General features: G+C 45.0%; 1 protein-coding gene across 3 annotated transcripts in view; it reads left to right on the top strand.

Annotated features, from left to right (window-relative positions):
- TRIM66 (tripartite motif containing 66) overlaps positions 1–18631 on the top strand; it is an 84191-nt gene that overhangs the window by 44825 nt on the left and 20735 nt on the right. For all 3 annotated transcript variants that reach the window (XM_050954504.1, XM_050954503.1, XM_050954505.1), the window contains 5 exons: positions 4464–4578; positions 5367–5513; positions 5958–6075; positions 8286–9175; positions 11475–11636. In XM_050954504.1, the coding sequence (XP_050810461.1) occupies positions 4464–4578; positions 5367–5513; positions 5958–6075; positions 8286–9175; positions 11475–11636 (1432 nt within the window). The remainder of the gene's footprint in view (positions 1–4463; positions 4579–5366; positions 5514–5957; positions 6076–8285; positions 9176–11474; positions 11637–18631) is intronic.

Below are 18631 nucleotides of genomic sequence, written 5' to 3'. Positions count from 1 at the left end.
GAACGTCTGACAAGCGAGGTGGACCACTCTCAGCTCTCGGACGTTGATGTGGAAGTCCAGCTCGTGAGGTGACCAACGGCCTTGGGTGCGTAGGTGCCCGAGGTGAGCCCTCCAACCGAGGGACAATGCGTCCGTTGTCAGGGACGCCGAGGGTTGGGGCGGGTGGAACGGGAGCCCCGCACACACCATGGCGGGATCGAGCCACCACTGGAAGGAGTCTTAACACGTTTGAGGGAATGGTGACAACCATGTCCATAGGATCTCTGGCTGGACGATATTGCGAGTTGAGCCAGGATTGGAGGGGCCATAGGCGCAGTCTTGCGTAGTTCGTTACGAACGTGCAGGCCGCCATGTGGCCCAAGAGAGCGAGGCAAGTGCGTACCGAAGTTAGCGGCGCCGCTTGCAGCCTCCGGATGATGACCGTGAGAGCCTGGAAGCATGGCAGGGGTAGGCAGGTTTTGGCAAGAGTCGAGTCCAAGGTGGCACCAATAAACTCTATCCTCTGAGTGGGGATTAGAGTTGACTTTTCCACATTGATCATTAGACCTAGATGTAGGAAAAGGTTCTTGACAATGCGGACGTGACTGATGACTCGCGTCTCGGAGATCCCACGGATAAGCCAATCGTCTAGATACGGAAAGACGTGTATCCGACTGCGGCGAAGGTGGGCGGCGACTACAGCCAGACATTTGGTGAATATCCTTGGGGCTGTAGAGAGGCTGAACGGGAGGACCGCGAACTGAAAATGCTGCTGGCTGACCACGAACCGGAGGAACCTCCTGTGAGGTGGAAAGATGGCTATGTGAAGTAGGCATCTTGCATGTCGAGGGCAGCATACCAGTCTCCAGGATCCAGGGATGGGATAATGGTCTTCAGGGATACCATACGGAACTTCAACTTTACCATGTATCTGTTGAGTTCTCGCAGATCGAGGATTGGTCTGAGACCTCCCTTCGCCTTGGGGATCAGGAAGTAGCGGGAATAAAACCCCTTGCCCCGTTCGTGCTCTGGTACCTCCTCTATGGCTCCTTTGGCGAGGAGCGCTTGCACCTCCTGTAGGAGGAGTTGCTCGTGAGAGGGGTCCCTGAAGAGGGAGGAGGGTGGAAGGGGGGGGTTGAAATAAATTGCAGATGGTATCCAAGTTCCAATGTGCGTAGGACCCAACGATCTGACGTTAGCTGGGACCACGCAGGGAGGAAGAAGGAAAGCCGGTTGGAAAAGGGCGGGGACAGATCCTTCAAAGAAACTGGTATAACGCCCTCGGATGCACCTTCAAAAGGAAGGTTTTGGCCCAGGGGGAGGCTTGGAGGAGCTTTGGTTCTGGCCCCTTGGTTGCCTGATTGTCTCCGGCGGCCGTTTCTGCCTTGCCGTCTGGCAAAGTCTTCTCTCTGCCGAGGTTGAGGGTAAGGGCGGTGCTGTTGGGGTCGGAAGGGCCTGCGCTGAGTTACAGGCGTGTGCATCCCTAACGAACGCATAATGACCCTGTTGTCTTTTAGGCTCTGCAGCCTAGGGTCAGTTTTGTCCGAAAATAGCCCTTGACCCTCGAACGGAAGGTCCTGAATTGTGTGCTGGAGCTCCGGGGGGAGGCCAGAGGCCTGCAGCCACGAGATATGGCGCATAGTCATGCCAGAGGCCAGACTCCTGGCGGCTGAGTCCGTGGCGTCCAGGGAAGCTTGGAGGGAGGTTCTTGCGACCTTTTTCCCCTCGTCGAGGATCGCAGAGAACTCCTGCCGTGCATCCTGTGGAAGCAGCTCCTTAAATTTGTCCGCCGCCGCCCAGGTGTTGTAGCTATAGCGGCTAAGGAGAGCTTGCTGGTTGGACACCCGGAGCTGGAGAGCTCCCGCAGCGTAAACGTTATGCCCAAGCAAGTCCATACGTCTCGCGTCCTTCGATTTAGGGGCTGGTGCCTGCTGGCCATGGCACTCCTTCTCATTAACCGACTGGACGACGAGGGGGCAAGGAGGAGGATGTACATATAGATATTCATAGCCATTTGAGGGCACCATATACTTGCACTCTACTCCTCGTGCAGCAGGCGGAACAGAGGCCAGAGATGCCATATTGTAGAGGCATTGGCCTGTATGGTTTTTATAAATGGGAGAGCCACTCTAGTGGGGGCATCGGATGACAGTATGTCCACCACTGGATCTTGGACTTCTGGGACCTCCTCGGCTTGTAAATTCATGTTCTGTGCAACATGCCTGAGGAGGTCCTGGTGGGCCCTGAGGTCAATTGGAGGAGGGCTGGTCGACGAGGTTCCTGCCACCGCATCGTCAGGAGAGGACGAAGATGAGAGACCTGGAACGAGTGGGTCTGAAGAGGGCTCTGCCTGAAGCATAGTATCCGTCTCCCTGGGGAGCTCTGAGTCCTGTGGCTGGGTCACCCCTTCCTCCATAGCAGGAGGGGGAGGGCGGGTAATCGTGGCCTCCGGTGCCCTTTTTTCCGAGGCCGTGGAACACGGTGGACCTGGGGGCCTTGGGCTTGATGGTATGCCCAGGGCGTCCAGAACCCCCACTGCTGCGGACCATGCTCTTGAGGCTGAGGCTCGCTGAACAAGGCGGCAGGCACGTCGGTGTCCAGGGCGTATACACTGTCCGCCTGAGAGGACAGGGATGGCTGATGGGACGGCCATGGAGGAGCCGAGCGAGGCTGGTATGAGTCCCTCACTCCCGTCGTTGGAGATCTCCTCGGTGCCGGGGATCGGTACCGGGAATCGTATCGGTGCCGAGACCGAGACTGGGACCAGCAGCCAGCGCGGTGCCGGGAGGTCGACCTGGATCTCGATCGTCTACGACGGGACCGGCTGCAAGAGTCTCGGTGCCGGGAGCGGTGCCTGGAGCCGGAATGGTACCGAGAGTACCGACCGGGACGAGAGGTGGATCTGCGCTGTGAGTATGACCGGTGCTGCCTGGGTGAGCGGTGCCGGGACTGCGCACGGCGTCGAGATCGGGACCGGCCGCAAGATCTGGAGTGGTGCTGAGACCTGGATCGGGATCGGTGCCAGCTCGTCGACTCCAGCGAAGGAGGCCTCATAGCGGCAGGCTTGCCTCTGGACTGGAGAACCCGCAACGGTGGTGCCGGGGGTTGAGGCAGGGCCGATTCAGTCATGGCTATAAGGTCCCTGGCTGAGGAGAATGTCTCCGGCGTGGAGGGGACTGTCAGCTCGACCACGGGTCTCACCGGGGAGCTCTCCTGGACCGGACTCGACGGCCCTCTCAGGACTGGAGTCGATGGTACCACAGGTGTCGGTGCCGCGGCATGGGTTGGTGCCAGGCGAGTCTGCACCGAGGGCGTGGAAGAGGATGAAGGCCTTCGATCAGGTCCCTGCACCAGAGAAGGCCGGTGCCGAGGTGTTTTGGCAGGGCCAGCGTGGTCCAGTGTTGGAGAAGCGCTGTCGGTGCTTGGTGCCGAGGATGGAGGGTTAAGGGCTGCCTCCATAAGGAGAGTCTTTAACCGAAAGTCCCTCTCCTTTTTAGTCTGCGGCTTAAAGGCCTTGCAAATGCGGCACTTGTCGGAGATATGTGATTCCCCAAGGCACTTTATGCAAGAGTCGTGGGGATCGCTTGTGGGCATCGGCTTTTTACAGGCCGAGCACGGTTTAAACCCTGGTGAACCGGGCATGGGCACCGGGTGCGGGGACGGGCTCGAGCCCAAACCCCGCTAAACTATATACAACACTAACTAACAACTGTAAACTATAAAACTAAGATACTAAGAACTAAGTCAGCTATTCACAACAAGAGATCAGACGAATGGAGAGAAGCTAGGGAAGTGGAGGACAGCTAAGCCGCGCTCCACTGTTCCAACGACCGACACAGGCGGTAAGAAGGAACTGAGGAGCGGACGGGTCGGTGGGGTATATATCCAGCGCCATGGCGGCGCCACTCCAGGGGGCGACCTGCCGACCCACCAGAGTTGCTAGGGTAAAAATCTTCCGACGAGCGTGCACGCGCAGCGCGCACACCTAACTGGAATGGATATGAACAATCACTCGAAGAAGAATCTCAGTGTCTTTTGTTATTAAATAATTATTGTCAGACCACCGCATTAATTTTCCACAACTGTGAAAATTTAAATGGATTAAATTTTTTACAAATACTTAAAAATCATAATTTTGTGCAACTGTGAAAATTTAAATAGATACAAATAAAAATGCTTAAAAATCAATTTTATCCATCAAAATCATAAAAAATAAAATTGAATTCTGCCAACGTTAAATGTTCTTGACTTGTGCTGTGTATAGGAAGCAATTTTAGAGGACCAGTGGGGAAAGTGTTTGAGAGCCTGATCTAGTTCCACTGAAATCAGTGGGAATCGTTCCATTAGCTTCAGTGAACGATGGATCAGACCCTGAGTCTGTTATCAATTCTCAGATCTGTTCTCCTTGCCATTAATAACTATCAAATGCTGAATAAATGGAATGCTGATTGATTCATGAAGGTGTATTTATACTTTGCCCACAGGTTATTTGAAGTAAAACATTTGCACAGAAAAGTGGAAAATCAGATCAAAATGGCCAAGATGGTTTTGATGAATGAAATCAATAAACGAACAAATACCCTTCTAGAGCAACTTGAGGTAAGTGAGAATGATACCAGTGACACTGAAAATTGGTTTAACAAGAGAGTTTTTCTGACATCGCCTTGGCAAGTTAAATCCTAACCCCAGCCAGAAGAAAGAATACGTCCTGTGTAAGTTATAGTGTATCAGTTAAACAAAATATTTTTTCTCTCAAACGTAAAATGGGATCATAGTCAGAAAGGTAACTATGAAAAATGGCACGTTATTTGCTCCTTGTGGGCCAGCCATATTTTCAGGTGTGGTTACAATGTCTGTGCCTACAAAATGCATGGCACCCTGAGATGCCCTTGAATCTATTGCCACTGACTTCCTGTTTTCATGTACCAATGTGGAGTTTGCACAGGCACCTATTACACCATCCTTTGAATGTTAGACTCTCTGGTCCACATTCTGGAAAATGACCTGCAATTCGGGATGCTTTAGCTTTCAGGCATTTTGATACCATCTCTGTGCCTGTCTGTCTATGATACCAATGGGGTTGCTTCTGAGCTTAAAGCTGAGCATGTGCTTAAACGCTTTGTTTGATCAGGGCCGCAGTGCTCAGCACTTTTCAGGGTTGAGCTCCTGTTGGTTCCTGTAGAACTTGGAAGTGTCTGTTGCATAAGAAGGGAACCTATCTGTTAGCTCTGCTGTCTCTTTCTACTTGATGGTTCAAACAGGTTCCAAATTTTCAGCAAGTGCCCATCCAGACAATGCCTTTTATGATACACACTGACTGTATGTAGTAAGTATATCTGAATGCTGGCTAAAGTTATGCAGAACATGCTATTTCTCATTATCACCAGAGAATTACCAGCGAGAGGAAACAGAAGTTGGAGCAACAACTTCAAGGCATCATGGTTTTAAACAGGCAGTTTGAACACGTGCAGAACTTTATCAACTGGGCAGTGTGCAGTAAAAACAGCATTCCATTCCTCTTCAGTAAGGAACTGGTAAGAGTAATACCCACTGTCTGAGTGAGAGGAAATTGTGCAGTGGTACAAGATCCAGTATGGTAACTTAATTAGGAAAATAGTGAATCAGAAAGAAATGGGTGGGAGAAGCCTTGTGAACCGTGCAGGAGCCATAAGTCAGGGATCAGGGAGCCCTAAAAAGGTAGGAGTCTACCAAGGCACTCTGCACACAAAGCCGGAGTACAGGGGAAAGCCAGATTCAGAATGGGGCTCTTGTTGCCTGCAAATAAAAAATATTTTTGTGCAGCACAAAATATATCTGAATGTTGTCTGCGAGCTGAGGTTAGAGGCGCTTTGTATGATATTAGGCTAAATTAATTCCTGGTCAATGATTCTTTTAAGGATTTAATGTTTCTTCAACATTAAACTATAATGATTTTAAATCTACTGGATGAAACAATGATCCTTTTGATTTTTCGCCAGATTGTGTTTCAGATACAGCATTTGCTGGAGACAAATTGTACCACAGAAGTAGGCCCTCCTTGGAAGATCAGATTCACTTGGGACCCTTCTTTCTGGACTAAACAACTGTCCAATTTAGGTAAGAAAAATACAGCATGATGACTATGATCTTCTGCATTAGATAAGTGCTGGTAAAGTGCTCAAAGCTGTACTAGACACACAGATAAAGAAAGCCCCTGCCCCAAAGAGCTTTCCTTAGCTTAGTTAAGGGCATGATAGTGTAAAATATAGTGTCTCATTAAGCCTTATTTCACTGCCATGAGGCACTTCAAACCAGCTGAACAGCAATAAATGTTAAGTATTATTACACTGTGATGTACAGTATATCAGCTGTCCAAGAAAAAAAGTGTCTTGAGTGGCGCTGTAGATGTAAAGAACTTATACAGAATACTATGTAATGGTATATCATTAATAATAAAATCCCCTTTAAAACATGAGGCACCCAGATGGTAAGTGCTGACTTAGTTAGATAAGGTCATGACAAAATATGATCCCTTTGGTTATATGGGAGTTGCACAATAATAAACTATGCAACTGACATTACTTTGGCTTTGCGAAGAGTGGTGGTGGGGGTGTCTTTGTGTAAATTTCACCAATTATGGTCAGAAAACAGAACAGGTAATATACATGTAACTCAGAGGATTAAAAGACACAGGAAGACATTACAAGTTTTCAGGAACATTCACTTACCTTATTTTATAATGATAATATACAGAATATAATGACATAGCAAGCTGTTTGTGTACTTTATTATGTAATACACAGGCGGGTGTGGTAATACCTTATATGGACACTATAGGACACTCCATAAAAGGTTTAGCCTCACCCACCTTATTTCTCATATCCTGGGACCAATATGGCTAGAACAACTTATGATGTAATGACCTATTCATTTCAAGCTGTTTGCTATATGATTGTGTCCCAATTATTTGAAAGGTGGTTATGAGAAGGAAATAAGTGAAGGGTAAGAGATGGATCTGTTAATTCCACTTTTTATTAGAGTACATTAAAACAAAACCCAAACCAGAAATTATAAGTTACACTCTGTAGATGCCTTTGTTATTCATGCTATATATTTGATTGACCATAAACATTTAACTGAAATGACATACATTGTAGTAACACTCAATACCAAATTCAAATCTTGAGTTTTATCTTTGCCTGTTTTATGCCAAATACTGTTCTGAGCAAACTGGCCCCCATCCTCCCTAGCAAGTGGCAACCTTGTACCGTTCCAGTGGCCCTAAAGTCAGCCTCATCAGCCAGTGGAGGATTCCCTGAGTGGAAAAGAACCACTGTAGCAAGTCCTACAGCATTCCCTCCTATCTTCCACAGAGTGGCCTTGGCTGGGGCATCCCTATGCTGCCAGAATGGCCTTGGGACCTGACCAGTGTCTGGCACAGTCAGGATTGGGGGGCACAAAGGTGGCTTAAAGACAATTTTGTTCCCCTCAGACACGCTGCAGTGCATGCACAAGACATGATGGACCTAAGGATCCAACCTGTTGTATATCTATTTATATAATATATATACATACATTTCATCTTGTGCCTTCCACTTGCTATACATTTGCTGGCTGCAGTAGGTTTTTCCAGTTCAGTCTTCTGCGGTAGTAATCCAGTTCAGTCTTCTGATCAAAGTTCTGAAAGGTCATCCGTCATCCCATTTAAAGACATTTAACACTAGACTGCATAAAGCACTAGAAAATATACTGCAGGGAATAATCCTATACTTTCAGGGGGATTGACAAGATCACTTCATAGGCCGTGTCTGTCTCTGTGATTTTTACGATTCTCTTCTACATGACATTCATCCAATTTATTTGTCTTACTTTCATTCTGGAAACAAATGTTCTGTGTGCCTGTGTTTATGGATGAGAACATGTGTTTATACATTTGTAAAAAATGGTAGCTTTGGCCACATCCATCAGTTAAAATAATGGGAGTTGAGTGACAATTTTTCAAAGAAGTGACTGATGTTTTAACCATGACTCCGACTGACATCAGTGGGAGTTTTGTGTGATTTAAAATCATGCAAAATTCTTAGAAAATGTATCCTTGATGGTTCTGTTTAGTGGAAAAGATAGAAGAAAATGAGAAGTTATCCTGAAGGGCTTTTTAAACAGGATATGAGCAATTTCAAAATTGAACCTGAGAAAAAGAAATTGCCTTTGTAGAATTTACCCATAAAGTGGCAAATTAAACAATTTGTCAAGATCCCAGTTCATTGGCTAAGAACAAGTGAAGGTAACAGTTAATTGTAGCAAAAGTAATTGTACTGCTTTCACAGGTAGCTTAACAATGGAACGTGGACACACTCCTCATTCAGATGTCCCAACCTATGGAAATATACAAGGATTACAGACATCAATGTATCATGGACAACATTCACCAGCGCCACAGCTTGAGGCTATCAATAACCAGTCGCATCAGTTTCCACCTCCTGTTCAGTCTCCTACACCAGTGTGTTGCTCCCATTGCTTCAACATTCCTCACATGAATAAGGGTCAGCGTCCTCAGCACCATATGAGCCATCATCAGAATTTTAGACAACCTCTTGAAATGCAGCAGCAGCCGCCACCGCATTTTCCACTTCAATACAATGTTCAGCAGCATGAAAAAGAGCAGAGGGGCACACCTCAGCCTTTGAAAATAATGCAGCCTTGTCTAGAGCAGCCATCCCATTCTGAGCAGGATAATGTATCTGGAAGGATGGGAAAACATTTGCAAGCTCAGCAGCCACAGCAGACTCCACATCCAGTTTACACGGTTCCCCCACAAGATATTCATCAGGTTCACTCCGGTCATGTGCAACAATCGCACACACAGCCTGCTTTGCAAACTCCAACTGTGCAAGTGCAGCTTGGTCATCTTCAGAAGCTGAAGCTTAACCACATGCAGCAGCAGCAACCACAGCCACCACCTCCCACATCAAGTCAGAATGAAAACGCTCATGAACAAGTCATACAACAGAGTTTGGACATAATGCACCACCAGTTTGAACTGGAAGAAATGAAAAAGGATTTGGAGCTTCTCCTTCAGGCTCAAGGGCAACCAAGCTTGCAGCTGAATCAAGCCAAACAACCTCAGCACGTTCAGCAAACCATTGTTGGACAGATAAACTACATAGTGAGGCAACCAGCCCCAGTTCAGCAGCAAATCCAAGATGAAGTGCAACAAGTAAGTTCTCCAGAGCATCCCTTCCCCTCTCAATGCATTTAGTCAGCACTGTCTCAGAGCTTGAGACAGAGATTATAAATGTAGATATTTCAATGTTATTAACCAAGTTAGATCTGATAGCAGCTTTAGTTGTGAAGCATAACTCAGGTGAGTGTTGAGATTTTATTTTTTGAATATGCTAATTAAATGTATGGAAATCACTTTACCACCATTTTGGATGGCTAAAACTTTATTATTTACAGTACAAGTTATTTTCTTCTTGTGAATATTTGTGTAACAGTACAGACTCAAGGCCTCAACTGAGATCAGGACCCTGTTGTGCTAGGTTCTGTACATAGACAACAAGAAGTAGTTCCTGTTCCAAAGATCTTACATTCTAAATAGACAAGACAAACAAAAGGTGTGAGAAAATAAGTGGTGTTATCCCCATTTTACAGATGGGGAACTGAAGGACAGAGATATTAAATGACCTGCCAAAGATCACACAGGAAGTTTGTTGCAGAGCTGGGAACAGAGCACAGGTCTCCTGAGCCAAAAGTCCAGAACCTTAATCACAAAACCACTCTACCTTTCTTTTGCTACATATAGGGGAGGCCAAACTTACTGACCCTCTGAGCCACATACAATAATCCTCAGAAATTCGAGAGCTGCAAGACATGCACAACCTGCCCCATGGGCCAGTGCCTGATGGGGTGTGGGGCTAAAGCCCTTACATCCCCCTCCCTGCAGGGCAGAAGTTCCTAGTCCCACCACCCCGCCACAGGGCAGAAGCTCCTAATCCCACCACCCTGCTGCAGGGCAGAAGCTCCTAGTCCTACCACCCCGCAGCAGGTCAGAAGCTCCTAGTCTCACCACCCAGCAGCAGGGCAGAATCCCCAGGCTCCCCCTACCCAGTCTGGTAGTCAAAGAATGGGATGTGTGCAGGGGGCTCCATGAGCTGCATTTTAACTGTAAAAGAGTCACATGCAGCTCAGGAGCCAGAGTTTGGCCATGCCTGCTATATATCATCAGTAAATGACAGCGTCACATGGACAAGTGAAGGGAATAAAACAGAGTCAGAGCTGTATAGGTGATGGACAGGGGCGGCTCCAGTCACCAGAACGCCAAGCGCGTGCCTGGGGCGACAAGCCACGGGCAGCGGTCTGTCGGTCACCACGAGGGCGGCAGGCAGGTTGCCTTCGGCAGCATGCCTGCGGAGGGTCCACTGGTCCTGCAGCTTCGGTGGATCTCCCGCAGGTGTGCCCCGAATCCACGGGACCGGGGATTTCCCGCAGGCAAGCCGCCGAAGGCAACCTGCCTGTGCCATGCTTGGGATGGCAAAATACCTAGAGATGCCCCTGGTGATGGGTTACAGTAAATATACATTCTCTGTTAGCTGATTTTCGTCCAGCAGGAGACCACACTAGATAATACACTAGAATGCTATAAAATGAACCATATCCTCCCCTGCCTGCCCTCAATTGGAACCATATAATTAAAATCTAGAACTGAGCCTGTTGGTGGCCACCCAGGGCAATATGGCTGAGAGCTTCCCAGACCACATTAGGCAAAGCCTGCACAAAGAGATGGCTCTTGCAATGCACTCAAAAGGTGGTGGGAGTTCAGGAAGATCTCTCAGGGAAATGAATCCACAGTCATATTTCTTTCACTTGGTAAGCTCTGCCCAGGCAAGTACTGTAAACGCTGACCATCTTCCAAAGTGCTCATATTGGTTTTAGTTGTCGTGGCAGATAGTGTGTGGGAATACCTGGATTTTAGATCATTCAAGGTAGATTCTGTGCAGGATTTTTCCCATGATATGCTAAGGCTTGTCTACATGGTGGACCTGACAGCAGCACACCTGTACTGCTTCAGCTGGGCTGCTGTGCAGTCTCTGGTGTAGCTGCTCTGTGCCTGCAGGAGGGAGCTCTCCCATGGCATAATTAAACCCCTCCCGGATGGCAGTAGCTATGTCGGCAGGAGATGGTCTCGTGCCGACATAGCGCTGTTCATGCCAGCACTTTTGTTGGTGAAGCTTGTATTGATCAAGGTTGTGTTTTTTTCATACCCCTGACTGACAAAAGTTTTGCCAACAAAAGTACTAGTATAGACAAAGCCTAAGTGGGAGATCATTTTCTGTCTGTCTGTCTGTCTATCTCTCTGTTTTGGGTTATTTTGAGTGTCTTTAAAACAACTGTGTTGTTGTTATAAGGAATGTTCATTGTTTTAATATTTCACATACAGTGTGCTGATGTTATCTTCCTACGAGTTACTGGATCTGAGTTCCTGGAAACACTGAAATTTTATCCTTTCATCATAGGTTTGTGAGGATTCTGCTGAACTAGAAAGCGAAAAGCCGGTGCTTCCTCTTGATAGAAATGTTATTCCACCTCTGTCACAACCGTTAGCTGAAGAAACCACTGTCAGCAGTCCCTCCCCAGAGAGCACTTTGCAACACCCTTCCTTGAATCCAGTGAGGAAGGTACACAAAGGTTTTCAAAACCCTTTTTAAGAGAACATGTACTTTTATAGCATTGAATGTCATGTGACACTTCTACTGGCGTTCACATCCAAGATAAAGGATTTAAATATCTGGCTTATGTTCTGTCAGCATAATGGGTTGCAAGTAACCAGGCAATTTTCAAAGCTGGTTACAGCTGCTTCCTCTCCCCTCCCTCTGTATCCTAACCTTCTTTATTTACTTTATGTATTATGATGAATCTGGTATTTTGGTATATTCGTTGCATTTTGGAAAAAATAATTAAAAAATATAAATTAAAAAAAATGGTGGCAACCTAACATAGTTTACATCCACCTCTAACTTGGTTACATGCCATCTTACAATCATGACTTGTAATTTTGCTATAAACTGTCTATGGGGGCATCTATAGCCTGGATATATCTAACATCACTGTTAAATATATAAATAAATACAGCAATGGACGTGCTACAGCTATGGTAGTTGACAAGCAGCGTTCTGATAGAATCATGCTTGGCAATCAATCTTGGAAATGGTTGGATGGTTGTTTATCATTTATAAACTGTGCTGCAGAGGGCTTTAGGCCTGGTCTACACTACAGGGTTAGGTCAACATAAGCTGCCTTGCATCAACCTAGCTATGGAAGTGACTTCACTTAAATTTGGCTCCGACCAATGTAAGTGCCTCTCTATGCTGACTTAATAGCACCACCTCCTCGAGCAGTGTAGAGTCATGGACAATGGAATTAGGTCAACGCAATGTCAGTGTAGACATTGCATTGTTTATGTCAACTGTTACTGGCTTCCAGGAGCCGTCCCACAGTGCCCCTCACTGACAATATACATCAATACAAGCGCTCGTAGTGAGGACGCAAACTACCAACACAAGGAGCCAAGTGTGTGCGCACACAAACGATTTAATAACTGCGGTGGCTATATGCCAATGTAATTTAGATTGACAAAATTTTGTAGTGTAAACATGGCCTTAGTGACCTAAGGAAAGAAAAGGGGGAAGGAAGGGAAGGATAGATTAAAGGGACATAATTGTCTTGTACATCTGCTTTAATTTTCTTTCTTGTGTATATTTATGCAGAAAAATAGTGGTCTCTTTTACTCCTAAACATTTTATGCACATGCTAGAGCCATAGTTTGGGATCCCTGACCTGAAATGAGCCCCTGATCACCAAATAACGTGTATAGGCAGAGAGACTCAGTAATTTTTTAATATAAATGGTAACTCTACAACCGTCGAACTAGTTGAGGCTTATTTAATGTATATTGAGAAGCTGTCGTCTTCTCTAGAGCTTAACAGGAAATCTGTCTCTAAGGAAGTGAGGCTTCCTGAAGTGCCCAATTATCTGTGAAGAGGTACAGTAGTCATGGAAAGAAGTCAGAGATGCAGGAGGAGTTAAGACCTTGGGAAGGTAACAGAAAGAACTAGGTATAGAGCAGAAGGAAGCTTAGATGGAAAGGCAAGAAGAGAGAAGAAATGAAAGGAGGATTATGAATATGAGAATGGAAGAGAAGAGAATAAGGGTACTTGTAGAAGGAAAGAGAGAAAGGAAAGAATGACAGGTGTCTAACAGACCTGACTGGTGTAAATATTTTTGTAAAGAAAGCTAAGTTCTCTCAATGTCACTGGCGTACTGGTTAGCTGTGGCTGAGATTGCAGCACCCCTGTACTACAAAGCTTTGTTGTTCCTGTTATTAATATATTGTAATTGGCCATTTTGGGAGTGATGTCATGCCATACTCAAGACCCTGCTAATCGCTGATTTCAAAGTGAATGTAAAGGGAAGTGTGTGGCAAGGTCCCCTGCAAACACTGTTTCTGTGGAAGCTTTCTAATTAGGAAGGCAGTTTTCCTGATGTGCTAATTCTTGCTTTGAATGGGAGATTGGTTCCCACATAATTAAAAAGAGAGATGGACACCATGGTGGTTTCGGTCTATTTTGGCTGCATTTGAGTGTACGTTTCTATGTAGATCTCCATCCTGGCAACATTTGCCTTGGTACAGATAGTGTTGGGCCTCTTCATCTTCCACATACAAGTTATATGAGACCACTGTAAAATGCTAATATATTTTATTTAACTGAGTAGAGCCCTAAAACATTACAGTCAGAAAACATAACAGATAGAATGACAGGAGGCAAATATGAACATTATTTTAATAAAAGAAAAACTGTTCTCCCTTTCAAGTAATAATTGGTGTTAGACATTTAAATGGTGCTTCCCAATTCTGCTCAAGTTCATTATACCAGTACTCCCCTCTCCACCCACTGCTTTCCTAATGGAGCATGATGATTTCTGAGCTGCCAAGAACCTCTGTTTAAAGAGGAAGCAGTGGAAAATTGAGAAGTTTTAGAGCTAGGATGTAGCAGTAACTCAGAATAAACTGATTAGTCATAAATTGGGCAGAGTTTGTTAACAGAGGGTTAAAAATTTCCATTCCAACGACTTGTAGCCCTAAGTTGGTTTGTTTTTTTTGTTTTGTTTTTTTTGCCAGGCTTGATTGCTCATGTGATTAGACACCTGTGTTTTAATTTTGCAACATATTTATGGTGTGTATCTGAGGCTACTAACTCGCCTGTGTGTCACTATATGGGATCATATCTGTTTGGGCATGAAGCTATACAAAAAAGATGCTAATAATATTTTGGGATAACCACATTATTTGCAGATGGCAAAACCTCAAGTAAGTCATGTAGGTCATTCCAAACGAGGGCTAGTAAAGCCATTATACTATGCCCTATCACCAGATATTCTTTACATAAAGCAAGTGTTGCTAGCCAGGGTATGTCATGAATGTTGGCATTTAAGCCGTCACTTTCCCAAAGTTCAGAAGCGTTCCTGTTTGGGCTGATCTGTGCTTTGTGTAGTTGAATGTGGTCTAGTGCCTGTATATATATCTTCAAATGTCTGCATGCTCTCTCATCTTCCTTTGCCCTGCTGTTTTTTTTAAAAACACTTGTGGGAGTATTTACATTTCTGTCAGCCTTGCTGTCTTTCCTTGTCTGCCTCTGACTAGCCTTTCCCTGTGAGGGGAGCGCATTTGTTTTTGAAGACCTATCTAGCTAGTGGATGTATTCATGTTCAGACAGTTGTGTGTTTTGTGTAAATCTTCCTTATTCCAAGTAATATAAATGTTGGGTTTGTGTAGCTCCCTTTAGGAATACAGCACTGCGCATGGAAATCCTCTTTTTAGCCACAAATCAGGCATAAGGTTCTCCACACTGCCCTGTCAATATACTCCACTTCTGTTCTGGAGGGAGCAGCATTTTGGGTGAAAGAATAGTTTTGTCTCCCGGCCTGTTCAATGTTCTCTGTTGAGAATGCCAACAAGGCAGTGAATTAAATACAGGTTGATTTAGTGATTTTTGTGATAATGACTTTTGTCTGTTGGGAACTGGACTGAGCCAGCAAATTCATTATACGTTAGCCATTAACAGCTGTCTGATGGCAGTAACTTTCAATCACTACCAACATGGGCTACTTCTAACTAGGAGTCTAGAGGCAAAGTTTACCAGCCACCTGAATCATTTGGTCCTCCTGTTGTTTTTGCAGGGTACATTGTTGAGTTACTTATTTGCAAAACAGCATTAGGGAGGGCAATCTATTTGAGAACAGATGCCAATTCTGTAAGATTTTTTGATGTAACTGTGATTTTGGGGGTGATAAACTGAGCATGACATTTGCTTGGCTTGAATGTGTTTAATTTTCCTTCATGCTCATGATCAGTTAGAGGTGTAACTTTAAAGCAGATAAAATGCAGAATTGGGAAGAAGTGCTATTGTTGTTGTACAGATGCACCATGTGCATCTTTTAATAGGAAGCTCAGATACCATGGTGATAGGCACTATCATGTTTACAGATCTTCCTTTTGTGAGTACGTAACCAGCAGTGAGTATAATAACTAGACAGCCTTCCTCTAACCAAACTATTCTTTATTCTCACAGTAGGAACAAAGCATAAGAAAAAATGATTTTTAAAACAAATAGTCTATGTGCATGTATGTCCTACTTAAGGCTTACCGTCTCCTCGTAGTGACCTGGACAGGCCTAACCTCTTCAGACCTTCCCAGCGCATGGTTATGTCAGTCTGGTTTCTTAAACATATCCCAAACAACTCCTGGCCTCCCCTAGCCCCGAGAGTTTCTTCTTAAACTGCTCTAGTCCTTTTGATCTTCTTGTGTTCCATAGTCTTTTCCTGTCACACACTGCCTCTTACCAACCCATAAATGTTTCCTGAGGATTGGCTTATCTTGAGCCATTGTTTTGCTTCCTGCTTATTTTTCCTTACAGCAGGACAGTACCCTATTAAACAAAACCAATATATTCACACAGTAAACATCTCAATAACCCACTCAACATACAGTATTCATTCATTATTACAGAGCAGCTCCACATTTGTCACAGGTATAGAAATACCTAAAACAGGTAGATAGATCCCATCAAATGCTTCTCATCAGAGTGATGTTTCCAAATGCTTCACATTTTCTTTTACTCCCATATTAGGTAGTCTTTTACAGATTCTAAGGCCAGAAGGGACCACTGTGCTCATCCATTCTGACTTCCTGTATATCATTAGCGGGAGAAGTTTTCCAAAATAATCCCTGATTGAACTAGAGTATATCTTTCAGAAAACATCCAATCTTGATTTAAAAATTGCCAGTGATGGAGAATTCACCGCTATGCTTGGTAAATTGTTCTAGTGGTTAACTACCCTCATTGTTAAAAATTTACTCCTTATTTCCATTCTGACTTTGTCTAGCTTCAACTTCCAAACATTGTATCTTATACCTTTGTTTTGGAATTTATGATAGGACTGCGCCTTGGTAGTTCAAGATGGAACTTCTTTATCTCTCCTGAGATGTAATGAACATGAATGCCTCTAATTCTGTCATGTCAATATTACTATCATGTGAGATAAAACTGGATTTTATCTGTTACAGATGGAAGTGCTGTGCATTTTTCGCAGTCTCCAACACATCACGTTTGTCCTAAGCTTTACTGGTGACCTCTATTCTGTCTACTGCTCATGTGCATGTTGTGATGGGATCCCTGAGGTGGAATTCATTTCCTGGGAGATCTTCCTGTCTCTCACAGTGCTTTGCTAGTGACAAGAAGCAATCCCCTCCGGACACTGTAACTCAGCACAACCGCATGTGGAGCCCCACACCCAGCTTGATTGCATGAATGCTCCCAGAGCCACTCACGAAACACACAGAGAAAGGCACCAGCCAAATCCCCCCAGCTCCCAGCACTGTGCCTCAGGAAGAGCAGTGCACATTTATTAATTGCTTCACCACTTCATCAATGGAAAGTGGATATACACCAGCCTTTGCAAACCTGAGCAGATTTACCACACACTTCAGGCAAACTCACTGGTAAAGATAAACCGTAAAAGAAGTTTATTGACTATAAAAGCTATATTTTAAGTGATTATAAGTGATAGGCAAAAAGTCACTTGGTTACCAAAATAAAATAAATTAAAATATAAGAATGCAGTCTAAACTCTCAACCCTATTAGACTGGGTCACATCTAGATTAAGCAGTTTTTCTCAACCCACTGGATATTGCAGTTCATAACATACAGGTTTCACCCTGGAAACCTGGGCCAGTTCCCTCTGTTGGAGTCTTAGGCCTTGGCTACACTCACACTTTACAGTGCTGCAACTGGGGTGTGAAAAAACACCCCCCTGAGCGCTGCAAGATACAGCGCTGTAAAGTGTCCGTGTAATCAGGGCAGCAGCGCTGGGAGCGTGGCTCCCAGCGCTGCACGCTACACCCGTAAGGGATGTGGTTTACATGCTGCGCTGGAAGAGCTCTCTCCCAGCGCTGCCGCTCTGACTACACTCACACTTCAAAGCGCTGCCGCGGCAGCGCTCCCGCAGCACTGCCGCGGCAGCGCTTTGAAATTCCAAATGTAGCCATACCCTTAGTCTTCTGAGTGTCTTTGTTGCTTGCAGCTTAGATGTGGAGATGAGAAAAGAGGAAGCGTGGGGCCCCTGTGTTCTGTTTTATACCCTTAGTCCGTGTGCTTGGAGAACACAAGTCCAGGCATGTCTGGTGGGCATTGCTGAGTTTCCAGGCAAGGCTGAGGAATTCCCCTGATGTGGCCTTTTGCAGATGAGTCATTGAATTGTAGCTCCCTTGCTGGACAATAGCTGTTGATGGGTTGTCTGACACCCGCCCTGGCGTTGGTTACTTTTATTTGGCATTGTCTCTGGAGAGCTAGTATCTGAGTGCGTCCCAAAACCACAGCATATTTTAGTCACAACCATACAGCACATTCTCATAACTTCATATGCGTTGAAGAATGGCTTGCAACAGATCATAACCTTTCCTATGATACTTCACATGACATACCTTATATGCATATCATAATTATATGAAAACGAGGAATATGGGGGTTACAAGGTGCTCCCCCCCAAGGTATAGAATGTCCCACATGTCTAATGGTGCTTTTTCCTACAGTGATATTTGAGGGTTTATGAAGAATATGTTTTGGAGGGTAAGAGTGTGTCTTGCTTTATAATAGGACAGCACTGAGACTGTTGTCAGTACTCAGGAATGAATCATTGTAACAGTGTCCTGTTAGTTTCTAAGGTACTGCAGTGTGTTGGATGAACAGTTGAGCTGTTTACAGTACAGTACATGCTTAAATCAATTAGCTATATTTCATAGAAGGGTATTTAACAAAATCCATTGCTTTGACCTGAAAAGTAGGTTAAATAAAACGTGACCGTACCTGCTCTATGAAATCTTTCTTCCTCCACTTTAAAAAAGGTCCAGTTTGTTAAGATAGAAGGTTAAGAAAGATTTGGATTTTTTTCTCATAGGAGGGAAAAGAGATCCTTTGGATTATACCCTGTAATTGTGAAATACAAATAGGAAGCATGTATGGACTGTTTTAAAGCACGTATGGACTATTTTATCAGTGCTACTGTGAGTGGCGAGTTAAACAACTGGATTGGAGCAGTGCATTTGTTTAACCTCAC

Source organism: Gopherus flavomarginatus, chromosome 5, assembly GCF_025201925.1.
Source record: "Gopherus flavomarginatus isolate rGopFla2 chromosome 5, rGopFla2.mat.asm, whole genome shotgun sequence".
Lineage (NCBI taxonomy): Eukaryota > Metazoa > Chordata > Testudines > Testudinidae > Gopherus > Gopherus flavomarginatus.
The sequence above is the reverse complement of the archived record's forward strand: the minus strand, read 5'-3'. Positions and strand labels throughout refer to the sequence as shown.